The sequence below is a fragment of the Amborella trichopoda genome, chromosome 11 (genome assembly GCF_054954075.1).
Source record: "Amborella trichopoda isolate Santa Cruz 75 chromosome 11, AtrichopodaSantaCruz75HAP2 v2.0, whole genome shotgun sequence".
NCBI lineage: Eukaryota > Viridiplantae > Streptophyta > Magnoliopsida > Amborellales > Amborellaceae > Amborella > Amborella trichopoda.
In genome coordinates this window covers 32,635,185-32,648,935 of record NC_142346.1, presented here as the reverse complement: position 1 = coordinate 32,648,935, position 13,751 = coordinate 32,635,185, and the positions used below count along the sequence as shown (strand labels likewise).

Below are 13,751 nucleotides of genomic sequence, written 5' to 3'. Positions count from 1 at the left end.
TAACCAATTAGTTGTTCAATATACACATCTTCTTCAAGAACACCATTCAAAAATGCTGATTTCACATCCATTTGAAAAAATTTCCATTTCATTTGGGTTGCAAGAAAAATAATTAATCTATTAGTTTCCAACCATGCAACGGCGGCATATACCTCATCATAGTTAATTCCAGGGTTTTGCTTGTACCCTTTAGCAACTAACCTTGCTTTATTCCTTTCAATATCCCCATTAACATTTCTCTTTGTATTGTAAATCCATTTCACACCAATTGATTTGTGGCCCTTAGGAAGTGTTGTAAGCTCCAATGTGTCATTCCTCTCAATTGCTTCAATCTCTTCATTCATGGCCTTTTTCCACACTTTACTTTTACATGCTTCATCAAAATAAATAGAATCCAAATCTGCATAAAGACAAAGCAATGTGAGATCTTCATTTTCAACATCAAGCCTACGAGTAACTAAATAAATTTCTTGAAGGCTTTTTGTTTCCATGGGCCTATGAGATGAACTACTAGTTAAAGTAGATTGGCCACTAGAAGTAGCATCATGAATAGGATTCAAAGAGCCTTGTTGATGCTCAACTTGTCCCTTTTTTTCCACTTCGTCAACCTCAATAGTTTTCTTTTTTTTTTCCTATCCCATACTCCGTTTTCATCAAAAATCACATCTCTACTCAAGAATACCTTTTTAGTAATGGGATTGGACAACTTGTAACCCTTTGTATTTTCTCCATAGCCAATGAATACACACTTTTCTCCTTTGTCATCAAGCTTTGCCCTTTTGTCTTAGGGAATTTTAGCAAAAGCCACACCCCCAAAGATTCTTAGATGCTCTACATTGGGCTTGTAGGAACTCCAAGCTTCTTTTGGTGTCTTATATCATAAACCTTTTATGGGACACCTATTCAGCAAATATACTGCACAAGCAATGTCCTCGGCCCAAAATTCCTTTGGCATTTTCTTTTCTTTTAACATTCATCTTGCCATATTCAAAACAATTCTATTCTTTATTTCTTCCACACCATTTTGTTGTGGTATGTAGGATGTGGTCATTTGGTGGCATATTCTATGTTCTTTACAAAAATTTTGGAAAGCATTAGAATTATATTTTCAATCTCTATCCGATCTTATCACTTTAATTTGAAAACTACTTTGTTTCTCCACAAAAGCTTTGAATTCTTTAAACACTTCAAAAACTTCCGATTTTTCTTTTAAGGAAATAAGCCCATGTTTTGCTACTATGATCATCAATAAAGGTTAGAATATACCGACTTTTTCCATGTGAGATGAGCTCAAGTAGTCCACACATATCTGTATGCACGAGTTGGAGAGGTTTTTGTGCTTTCTTTGATTTTCCACTCTTGAAGCTTTCTCGATGTTGCTTTCTTACAATGCACCCTTCACATACCCCGTCGGGTTGCTTTATCCATGGCAAACTATTCACCATTTTTGCTTTTGACAACAATTTCAAACCACCAAAATTAAGATGTCCAAAACGAAAATGCCATAACCATGAATCATCATTCAAAATAGATTTGAGGCATTTCACATTTTCACTTTTGATATTCATGGGAAACATTCTATTCTTGGTCATAATCACTTTGGCAATCAAATTGTTTTTGGTCCTTCAAGTGAAGGCTACTATTTTTCATAAAAATATTATAGCCTTTTTTTAATAATTCCCCACACTCAAAACGTTATTCTTCATGTCTGGCACATAATATATATCGGAAATAAATTGATGACCACCATTCTTCATTTTTATCAAAAGTTTCCCTTTTCCTATTGAAGGTCTTTTTGATAATTCTCCAAATGTTACATGCCCATGACTTAATTCATCCAGTTCCACAAACAATTCCTTTCTACAACATATGTGATTGCTTGCACCAATGTCAATAGACCATGTATCCATTTGATTATCGTTCTCATCATTATAAGCTAATTACAAAGTTGGTTCTTCCTCATCATTTTTCTTTTCAACAAAATTAGCTTTTTCAAATCCATCATTTTGGGAACGGTATCTACACTTGGAACTATAATGGCCCAATTTTTTGCAATTACAACTTTGAATAGTGGATTTTTCATACCTTGAATGATTGTATGGCCTTGAAAAATTACCTTTTCCTCGTCCTCTTTGAGGTTGTGGGTGGTTTTGATCTCTCACACCTCCATAGTTGCCTCTACCACATCCTCTCCTTCCATTGCCATGACCTCTTTGGCCTCTTCCTTCACGAAATTCTTCATTATCTTCCTTCATTGCAAGCTTTGTTTGTAGTGCATACTCCAAAGAGTTTTGAGTCTTTTTTTGCAATCTTTGTTCATGGGCTTGCAAGGACCCATGAGTTGATCAATAGTCATAGCCTCTAAATCTTTTGATTCTTCAATGGCTACAATAATGTGCTCATACTTACGATCTAGTGATCGTAGTATGTTCTCCATTGCTCTTACATCATCTATATTCTCTCCATTTCTTCTTAATTGGTTTACAATAACCAAAATCATTGAGAAGTATTTTGAAATATTTTCGGATTCATTTATCTTCAATACCTCAAACTCGGCCCTAAGAGATTGAAAGCTCACTTTTTTCACCTTTTCCACACCTTTGAAAGAATTTTGAAAAGACTCCCATACATTTTTTGAATTTTCAGCAGAAGAAATCTTCTCAAAAGTGCTCTCGTCAATTCCTTGGTGCATAAGAAAGAGAGCTTTCTTGTCCAACCTTCTCGACTCCTTTAACATGCTTCTTTGATTTTGATCCAAAGCAACTTCTTCTTGCGGGGTTGCCGGTTCTACATACCCCTTTTCAACAACATCCCAAACATCCTGAGACCCCAACAATGTCATTATTTAAATACTCCAATTCTCATAGTTATCTTTCGTGAGAAGAGGAATTCGTAGTTGGATCAAGGGGGTCATTCTTAAGCACTTTGGCTCTGATACCACTTGTTAGAAAATAGGAAGGAAGAAGGCTTACTTTTAGAATTTGTACCATGCACACAAAAGAGCTTAATTCAATACAATTTCTTTATTCTACTTAAACAAAAACATAGTACATGTATATATAGACCACTTAGGAGCTTTCTAGACTCTTTCTACACCATACTAGGGAAGTTTTCCCTCTCATAACTTACAACCTACATGCTTGGACGAAATTACATGAATAATCAAGAAATTTCTAGTCTTCACTCATTCCCAATTCAAATTTGCATGCATTGCATGCTTTGGATTCCTCTCTCTCAATCTTAGGACTCTTCTCTCTCAATCTTGGAAATGTGGTTTTGGAACTCTACACAATTCTTTTACATCATTCCAAAAGTATCCTTAAAATAACTTTATCAAAATATCCCTTACATTTAAAACTAATACCCAAAATACCCTTTAACATAATCAAGTTTATTTTTAACAACCCTTATGTTCGTCTCCACGATTCAACAGTGCATATTAACATTCAAAAAAGATTAAAGCAAGCAAATAGCGTTGCCTTTTCACCATGTCTGATATGTTTAAAGTAAGGGAGAGACATTCCGCTCGGCACAAAATACTAAACAAATGCTTATCAGACAATTAGAAAAATTTGGCTGACCGATGTTTCAAACATCTCCAGATAAATTTGGAAAAAAAAAAAAAGAATTGAGGGTAATGGGGGAGGTTGGTAGGATATTTGCATAAATAATCCATATTTTTGTAGCAATCTATAATTACCAAAAAACTTTTATAGGAATTAATATCATGAGACCATTTACTATTGTTACAAAGATGTGACAATCACTTCTTACCTTTAGAGGCCAAATTGGATGGCTTGCGGGTGGTCCCGAAGTTCGATTTTAAAAAAAAAACATTTTGGTACTTTTAGCCTAGTCGGTGACACACTCACAACCACCCAATTTAAAATCCGATGAACTAGAGTGGTCTATATGTATAAATGTTTTTTGAGTAAATTACGTACATATCCAAAATAATTATCAAAAATATGAAATGATCTGATTATTAGCAAAAATTACAAAGAAAGTCGGTCAATCAGCATTGTTTTTTCTCCAAAATTGTCCCTGGGTCTGAGGATTCTTCGGACTGCATTTAAACTTTAATTTTTTTTAGCTTTTTCACTAATAGGGTAGTGCCCTAAGTTTTAGGGGCAGTGCCCAGGCAGCCCGAGGTTAGGATCCTCTGACAGTGTTGCAAACATAGCAAAAACCCAATAGAGCAGTCTGAAATCCCCATCCTCGAACCACTAATTTTCTCAAAAAATAAGAAATAAAATGAAGTCCGAGGATGGGAACCTTGGACTACCTTGGAGTTGAATTTGCCAGATTCACTCTCTCCCTCTCTACAAAATGAACAGGCAACTGCTGAAAATTTTCCTCATGACCTTTCTTATCAATTGCACATGGGAACATTTTCCATCTAGTGTTCTCCCTTGGCGGTCCGAGGTCACATTATTTTTATTTTTTTGAGAGAACAACGGTTCGAGGATGGGAACTCCTCTGGACTGAGCAAAACTCAGTTCCAGGATGGTACGAGGTCTCCATCCTTGGACCGGGTTTATTTATTATATTTTGAGAAAAAATAGCGGTATATGGATGGGGACCTTCAACTGCTTTACTGGGGTTTTGCTGTGTTTGTAGAGCGGTCCGAAGATTCTAACTTCAGACTGCTTGGGCACTGCCTCTAAAGCTTGGAGCACTGCCCTACTAACGAAAAACTAAAAACAAGTTAAAATGCTGCCTTAGGATGGAATCCTGGGACCGAGAGGTAATTTTGAAAAAAATAAAAAAACACGAGTTGACCGACATTCCTTGTAATTTCAACATATAATTAGATGATTTTGTATTTTAAGCAATTATTTTGAATCCATACGTAATTTGCTAGCGATTTAACCACATGAGATTACACATATACTTCAATATGGCTTTTGTACGATTTTTTAAAAAATGAATTTTCGAGAGAAAAATGGCCTAAGAGGCCACATTTGCAACAACTCCCACTTGGCCTGAAAGCCCTTTAACATCTTATATATGACATTAGCTCATGCTTTCTACATGGATTTTTATATACTCAGCCAGTGTAGTCACATACCACTTTTAGATTTCATGGCCTCCACAGCTTTATATATGGCATTGCCTCATGCTACTTGCATGGGATTTCACATATACCGTACTAATGTGGCCATACGCCACACTTAGATTTTCTGGCCTCAATAACCTTGTACATGGCATTGCCTCATGCTTTCCACATGGGATTTCACGTATACCTTGCCAATGTGGTCAAACACCACACTTGGATTTGTTGGCCTCAATGGTCTTATATATGGCATTGCCTCTTACTACCTGCATGGGATTTCTCATATACCATACCAGAGTGATCCTACACCAAGCTTAGATTTACTAGCTTTAATAACCTTGTATATGACGTAACCTCATGCTCTTTGCATGTGATTTCACATATACCTTGCCAATGTGGTCAAACACCACACTTGGATTTTTTGGCCTCAATGGTTTTGTATATGGTATTGCTTCATGCTGCCTGCATGAGATTTCTCATATACCTTATCAATTATTCACCAACACGTTGAATTTTATTTACATCTATCTTTTAGCCAAGAGAAAAAAGCCTATTGCTTTCTCTTGTTTCTTAAACATATCATCCACGACTGGTTTTTAAGTCCAAAACTCAGATTCGGATCATAGGTCAAAATAATAAAAACAATAATAATTTGACAAATTGTTGGTATTATTATATACATAAAGAAATCTTTAAGTGGTCTCAACCTTAACAATAATAAAAGAAAGAAATATAATATCATTTCTTTTTTACATGTTCAATAAGTTTCAAATTGATGATATCAAACTATTCAATAATGGCTCCCACTATCCTCAATATGTGGTTGTCACCATAATAACAAAAATTAGTCCAATATAGTCTAGCATGCTAGATCAGTAATTGCTCTCACTTTCTTAATGTGCATTGATAATTATAGAGCTAACAAATTCAATTCTAATTTGGTAAATGACATCATTTACTCCCACTATCTAATGAACAACTATCACCAATATGATAATTCAATCTAGCATGATACATCATTAAATATTTTAATGTCATTTGGACATACACAAAATATAATAAGATGTCAATGATAATTACATCTCATTGAAAAATAATAGGTCGGCATCACATCGTCATGGGTACAAATTTAGTTTTCTAAATAAACGAAAGAATACTAAGCAAAAAAAATATCGAAAAGGAAGTCACAACTTGGTTAAAAATAACAAACAATATTATCAATCTAAACAAAATATTCTTAATGTTTGTAGAAAGCAAGAAAAAATTCTAACACAAATATACATAAATTGTTGAACTTGAAATATTCATAATTGATCACCATGAAAATTTTCAAATCAAGTATCTCTTTAAATAAAATTGATAACCAATATATGTCTCATCATAATGTGCATAATGGCAAGAGGCCCATGTTGGAAATAAATAGGAATATCTTCCAACTTTTTTCTGTTTTTTTTTTTTTTTTAAATAATGAAGAGTGGGAGATAGAGACTTGTGTATCCTTCGGTAGAGAGAGAGACAGAGTAACTTAAATTTAAAAATAGGACTGCACATTGATTTGCCGTTATTTCATGCTAAAAGATAAAATAGAATGTCAACAAATTTCTAATTTATATAAGAGTATCACATAGAAAATAAATCTATATAAATATTGTATGATATCTCTAACAGTCGTTCAATCATGGTTTTGTTAAGGTAAGTAAAAAGTAATATGAAAAACCACAGATAATGCATTAGATAAGATGTAAGGATCACAAATTTTCCCAGTCATGAGATGCGCACGGCGATAGAACTGGTAGAGGGGCAGTACCGTGTGCGTAGAGAGGAGGCATGCACCCGGCGCTAAGAAAGGACGCACGCGCCCGGCGCTAAGAAAGGAGGCATTTCGCCGTGCAAGAGTGGAAGTGTCACCGCGCGAGAGTGGAGGTGTCGCTGTGCGAGAGTGGAGGTATCGCCACGCTAGAGTGGAGCCATTGCCGCGAGCATATCACCGGCTGGAGCGTCGCCACGAGCATATTGTATGTAGCAGGTCAGCGTCGTGCTGAATTTGTCATCACCGTGCCGCTCGTGTGATGCCAGCCACAGCCCTTTTGCCCAACCACCCGCGACGTCAGTCACAATGAAGCCCACCAACCCACACTCCTATAAATCGCACCCCTCCTCACCCTCAGCACCGTTTTCCTTCTCATTCCCTCAAACTTTCTCTTTTAGAAAGTCTTGTGCTGCTATAATTGGGCAGCTGCCGACTAGAGCAAGGATGACCTGCGTGTGAGAATCCAAGGGTAAATATGCCGTGGGGGAGTAAGGAGCGACCTGTGCAAGGGCGTTGGGAGCGTTGTGGCCACTAGGTAAGTGGATTTAGTGTTATGCCTTGATATTTTTAATGAAGTCATTGCTATGCCTTGAGATCTCCATGGAGTAAGGTGATATGAAAAAAATATAAAAAAAACAGGAAAATGGTAGGTTAAAATGAAAGAACATAGAGATGTGTGGAAGATGAAAAAGGAATGAGCAATTATCCATTGCCAATGAATTTAGAAGAATTATAAAGGAAATCTTCTTGCCAAACTTGCTAACTCAACTTATAAATGGTGTGTATTATGATAATAACATGTGAATACTTGTGGGAAAGGAAATTGCCAACAACTGTGAGGGCTCTTGCGTTGAGCTTTTCGATGGCCAAACAACACCCAAACGAGCTCAAACCTATCCCGAACGAGAGATATACGTGTCCACTTTTTTGTTTGATGCCATATTGAAATGTTGTATAGATTCAAAGATGTAGACCAAAATGTGAAATGTGTTACTACTCACAGTTGCTGTAATCCTAGCAACTGTGACTCACTTTGGGCCATGCCTTTGCCCTAGCAAAAGGCTTCCAAACGCCCTTAAATTACACCGTTGGAAATGTCTGTGAATGGGCACTAATGTGCATGCTTCGAGATTTTCGAAATTTCCTATAAATGGTGAGTTATGCCTTAAGATGCATCATCACGTCACAGCTTACTATTTTCCAGCAACTATCACTTGCATGGGGCCAGGACTTTGATCTAACAAATGAGGCCCGATTTCCTTGATAAGTGAAGTATTTAATTTCTCATTTAGCTATTAATTGAAACATCAAATTTTTCTTGATAAGTGAAAAAGTGTGAATGATATATGATAATTGCCATGCTTATGCTATAAGACTATGTGAATGATGCTTCACCACAATGTGCTATGTGAAAAGTGATATGGCAATATCAATGTGATAACTTAATGATGAAAGTTTCATGATAGGTGCCAAATTGCCAATAATAATAACCATTTGTAAGTACTCCATACTATCCTATGTGATGGCTGCCTTGTACTAAATGCCATATTGCTATAATGAGAATGTGATTTATTTGTTATAAAGTATTGAATTGGCATGGATGAATTGAATGCTTGAGTGAGAGATGAGGCCCTAATGATGACCACTATGCAGTGGGACACCCATTCGTAGTGAACACTGCTCTGTTATATTATTGTGAGAATGGCCATCTTTTATGGATACTGGCCACTACACTATAGGATACCCATCGGTAGTGGAGACTGATGCACTAAGATAGTAATGTCGGCATGTTCCCTAAGCTATACAATGACAAGAACTGGTTAGGGGAGAAAAGAGGGTCACACCTGTGATTTATGAGATGAGATATGTGATTGACTGATGCCTTGCAAGGCCCTGTCGAACCCCAATACGCGCTGGGGACCGTGTGCATGAGTTGAGAGTATTACGAAGCGGATTACTTCACTTGTCATTACCCTCCCTCCTGTAGGATGGTAGAAGTTGTAAGCAATGGGTTTGGCTTGGCCTGATGGATAGGGCTTCTACAAGGAGTAGGTGGATTAGTGAGTGTATAATGAATGAATTGTGTATGCAATTTCCTATAATTGTAATGACTACATGACTATTGCTATTTGGATGTCATGTTTACAATTGATGTATTGATATGTGGATTACAGCATAGGACCACTATTGTGCAACTTGCTATATTTAATAAAAATTATTTAGGCTTGTTACTAATGCGTAACACTAGATTTGCTTATTGAGCTTCAAAGCTCATCCCACCTTTTTCCTCCTTGTAGACTGAGAGTGGCAGGTTCAGAGGTGGGACTGCGGGTTGCAGTTAAAGATCAAGGAGGCCATTTCAAGGAGGAGTTTTAGATCTTGTATGTAGTTGGGCTCTCAGCCCTGATTGTACTGTTTGCTCTAAACTATGTAGCCTTGGGCCCTGGAGCCCTGAACTCTATTGTAGTACTTTTGGGCTGTAATGTAATGAAACATCTTTTCTTATGAATGAATTTGCTAAGTTTTAGCGTTTTAAGCTTGTACGCATCTACTTTCCTTGGTTTGCTTGATTATCGAAATTAAGGCGTTGAGTCTGCTCCTACCCGAGTAACAAACGCTACTTCGAGATCATGAACCCGTGCCCAGTCGCTCTCCGACATCAGAGGTGAGGTGGTCGGGGGTGGGGTCGTGACATAAGAATGCTTCTAGTGGCTCGTATCCATAAAACATAATGTAAATGTTGTTAGGACACATCCCACATTATTAATGTAGACCTGTTTTCTACAAGGATATTCTTTTTTATAAACATAAATCTACAAACCTCGCTATGATACCATTGATAGTCTCAATTAAAATAATAATAAATAAATAAAATTGAAAAATAAACAACTTATTCGAATCTGTCTTTAAATCACACGATGGACCTATGGTTCTATACCAAATCCTATAGACCAAGTCATCCGGTGACAAACATCCTTGAGAGCCCTCTTTGGTGAATCTCATTCACCTCTTTTCTACCATTCTCTTTCTTTTCTAGAGGGGTTAACCTCCTTTTAAAGAGAACATATTTATTTAGTAACTCTCACATTCATGGTCTATAGGAGTTGAGATCCAAGTGTAACTTATGCCTTAATTCCCTTAAGTGCAGCTAATTAGGATTAACAACTTGTCACCAAACTGTTAATCTTATATAATGAGCTAAACTTGTCATTAGCCTACTAATGACTCATATAATAGAATGTCATCCAAGCATTCCCACATTTTATAAGGAATCCAAACACACCACTGGGTGTTCCCTCTAATGATACTGGGTTTTTCCCTCTAGTGATTCATCCTATTAAAGCTAAAGAATGGATCAATGTATATGGCATCGCCTCATATTAACCACATGGGATTTCACATATACTTCAATATGACTTTTGTACCATTATTGAAAAAATGAATTTTCGAGATAAAAATGGCCTGATAGGCCACATTTCCAACACATTGGACTTGGCATGATAAGAGAGATGTGAAGGTAAAGAGCTTAGAAACTATAGATTCATGGAGTAAGGATTTTCGCTTCTGTTTCCTCTGTCAGTTAAATGAAATTGTTGATTTATATATGAATACTACCTAGTATTTTTCAGGGTTTAAGTACCATGCTTGTTGGGCTGAAATTGGAGTGTTTCTCATTTGCGCTAAATCTTAGGCCTACCACTACGGATTTATTGTTTTTCCTTTTACGTTTCAATTCACTTTGCTATTTGTCAATTTCATTGCTTTTGGCTTCACATTGCATTGTCGAGAGAGGGAGAGATCAGTCAGTTTCATGGGTTTGGATATGGTAGGGAGAGAGAGGGAGCTCATTTATCCACTCTTACTCTTACTTTTCCATGGTGGAAGTGAGTCTCCTGCAGAGAGAGTATTGAGAGGAGGGAGAGAGTATTGAGACAAGGCAAAAAGAAGAAAAAATACTTTTCCATGGTGGAAGTGAGTCTCCTGCAGAGAGAGTATTGAGAGGAGGGAGAGAGTATTGAGACAAGGCAAAAAGAGGAAAAAACGGGACGTAAAATAAAATAAAAAAAGACTTCCAGTTTTGAGTTGACTTCGTCAAATAAATCCTAACCATCCAAATTAACTAAAGGTGAGGAGGGCTGCAGTTTTGTATATAACTTTTTTCTCTCACATCTCTTCGATGTAGGACAATTTTCTAATACACCTTTTGTATCAAATGAACTTCATATCTAACAAAAAAAACTAATACTATTAGGTGGGGATGGACGCATCGTGAATAAGAGGGGTGTACACTCGGTGGTGGCATTAAATTATACCATTAAAAAAGAAAAAAATTTATTAAAAATAATAATTGGGTGATAGGGCCCACCACCCCTATGTTTCACCAAAACAAATTAAATTTACTTATCCAAAAAAAAAAAGACTAATACTATTAGGCTATTATCTCATGTGATTATTTCATTATATTATGTGATTAATATTAGGCTATTAGCTAATTGAGATTAAAAAAAATTAGTACTAACTCATAGGATATTCAAAAAAGCAAAAAAAGGAATACTACTACTAGTTTATTGAACATTAAAAAAAAACTATTAGTTTATGAGATTTTTAAGAGAGAAAAATAACACTAGCTCATAACACTTTAGAATCTATTTCAAGTTGCTTTATCAGTTATCCCACATTGCAAGTATGAATTTTTTTTTTTATTTTCCTAATTTTATTAAAATATAATTATAAATTTATGTTTTTAAATTTTATATTTCTATCCACACTAATTATTACATATTATATTTATTTATTTGTGAGGGTTATACCCTTATTTTTTGAATTGCGTTTATTATAATATTGTAATTAATAATTATACTAATTACAATGATAACACAATCAAATATTTTATTTATTAATTTATTTACATCATAAATTATATAATGTCTTATTTTTTGTTATAGTTGTAAATTAAATGATCTTATACGACAAATTTCAAATTTATTCTTGTTTGTATAGTAAAATGTCGATAAAATAATAAAATGAAAACCAAAAATTCTAATTTCAATGTATAATATTGTATTTCGTTAGGTTATGATAATTTTGGACTAGTAAAGAGAGCTAATAAATGTTTAATGTGATACTAATTTCACTTTATATGAGAAATTATTATTTTTAATCTTATAATATGGAAGAGTCTTCTAATATTTTAATATTATTTTAATGTAATATTAGGATACTATATTATAGTTAATAATTATATAGACATTCAGATGGAAAGAAGGTGTCTCAGTATTCACCGATTTTTACAAAGTAATGAAAATATATAATGCACCACTTCTAATTTTTTTAGAAATTAAGATAATACTATTTTTAGAGATTTATAGTAATTTTTTGAAAAACTTTTAGGATAAAAATTGCTTATTCGCACGATTCTCCGAACCGGTCCACCGATTCACCGATCCGACACGGGTACGGGTGACACCGATTCGGGTCAACGATTTATTAAGAGGCCCGCATTTCTACATATGTGGGTTTGGCCGCATAGAAACCGCGTCAAAAAAAAAAAAAACCACATTTATGAACAAATGAAGGAAACAATATCAAGGAATGAATAACACAAGTAATAGACACACAAGCAGGCATAAGGCATGCACTTACTCCATGCACGTTCCAAAAATTATTTCAAGGCTTGGGCGGGGCGAGTCCAGCCTTGAGTTTCTGGATAGTTGCAACATCAGTCTTCAAAGACTTGGCCAAGACATCGTCACTAGTCCCACCGGTGAAGAGAGTAGTCGGAATGGACACCGTTCCTGCACTGGCACTCCCGAACGCCGACAAAGCCATGGCCGGATATTGAGCATTGGAGTTATACTGGTAATGAACCAAGCCTTTCGGGAACAAAAACATGTCTTCCTTTTGAAGGGTTTGAGCATAGAGCTTGCCAGTAGTGTCCACCTCCCCTACCTCCAAAGAGCCTTGTACTAGGAACAAGAGCTCTGCGAAGTGCGGGTGGGTGTGTAGTGGGTTCATGCCACCAGAAGGGAATTGCAATACAGCATACGACACACTTTGGCCATCCGATGCCGGGAATTCGGCTTTGGTAGCTTTTGTCACCTTAAACTTGGGCGGCGGGTTGGATCCTACAACGACGCGCATGCCGGTAAATGTGAAGAAGTTGCCGTCTGGAGCAGTGATGCTGGGAGGGAGGATGAAGTCTGAGAGAATGTCGTGGGTCGCCTGCATTAGTGGACATGAGCACCATGGCCCATGCAACCACCATGCATAGCCCATAGACCATGGTGGAAGCCATTCGTACTGGATATTTAGATCAATGTAGCAAAAGTTGAACGTCTGTGTTTGAGTTTTTTGAAATGGGATGGGGTATTTATGTGTAAGTGAAAGAAAGACCTATGTTATCTTTTATCGGGGAATATATATATATATATATATATATATATTTCCTTCACTTTGTTTTCTTTTTGCAAAAGATCACTTACATGTGGTCTTTGTTATAATAAGATAAATTTCAAAATAAAATCAGCATAACAATAAAACCAAGATCTTAACAATTTGATGTCATTGAAACAACTAAGCACTATGCTTGAGAATAAAAGATAAGATTGCAAGAAACAAAAGGAATAGTGTCAGAGATTACCTCAATCAGGCTTATTACACCCCACATCGAGTCACCACCATCCGATGGCGCGGGATCAACGGTCTAGCTTCAATCTCGAACCAGAAAATCAAATTTTGGCCAAGCCACACCAATGGAACATGAACCCCTTTGATCAGAAACTCAAACCTTTAGGTTCTTTCACAATGTGGGAGAGAGAGATCAAATATGAAATAGATAAACTTTCTTAAGAGAGAGAGATAGAAAGATAAGGTGTAGAGATTTTG

General features: G+C 36.1%; 1 protein-coding gene and 1 pseudogene across 1 annotated transcript; both read right to left on the bottom strand.

The window, feature by feature from the left end:
- Positions 1-2,251: 2,251 nt before the first annotated feature.
- On the bottom strand, positions 2,252-2,842 carry LOC148779860 (uncharacterized). Its single transcript, XM_088850626.1, has one exon. The coding sequence runs from the start codon at positions 2,840-2,842 to the stop codon at positions 2,252-2,254; it is 591 nt and encodes a 196-aa protein (XP_088706752.1).
- Positions 2,843-12,533: 9,691 nt separating this feature from the next.
- LOC18425722 (germin-like protein 9-3) lies at positions 12,534-13,161 on the bottom strand (annotated as a pseudogene).
- Between the last annotated feature and the right edge of the window lie 590 nt (positions 13,162-13,751).

Excerpts from the sequence above, each read along its gene's own strand:
- LOC148779860 (XM_088850626.1), bottom strand. The coding sequence starts at position 2,842 with ATGACATTGTTGGGGTCTCAGGATGTTTGGGATGTTGTTGAAAAGGGG.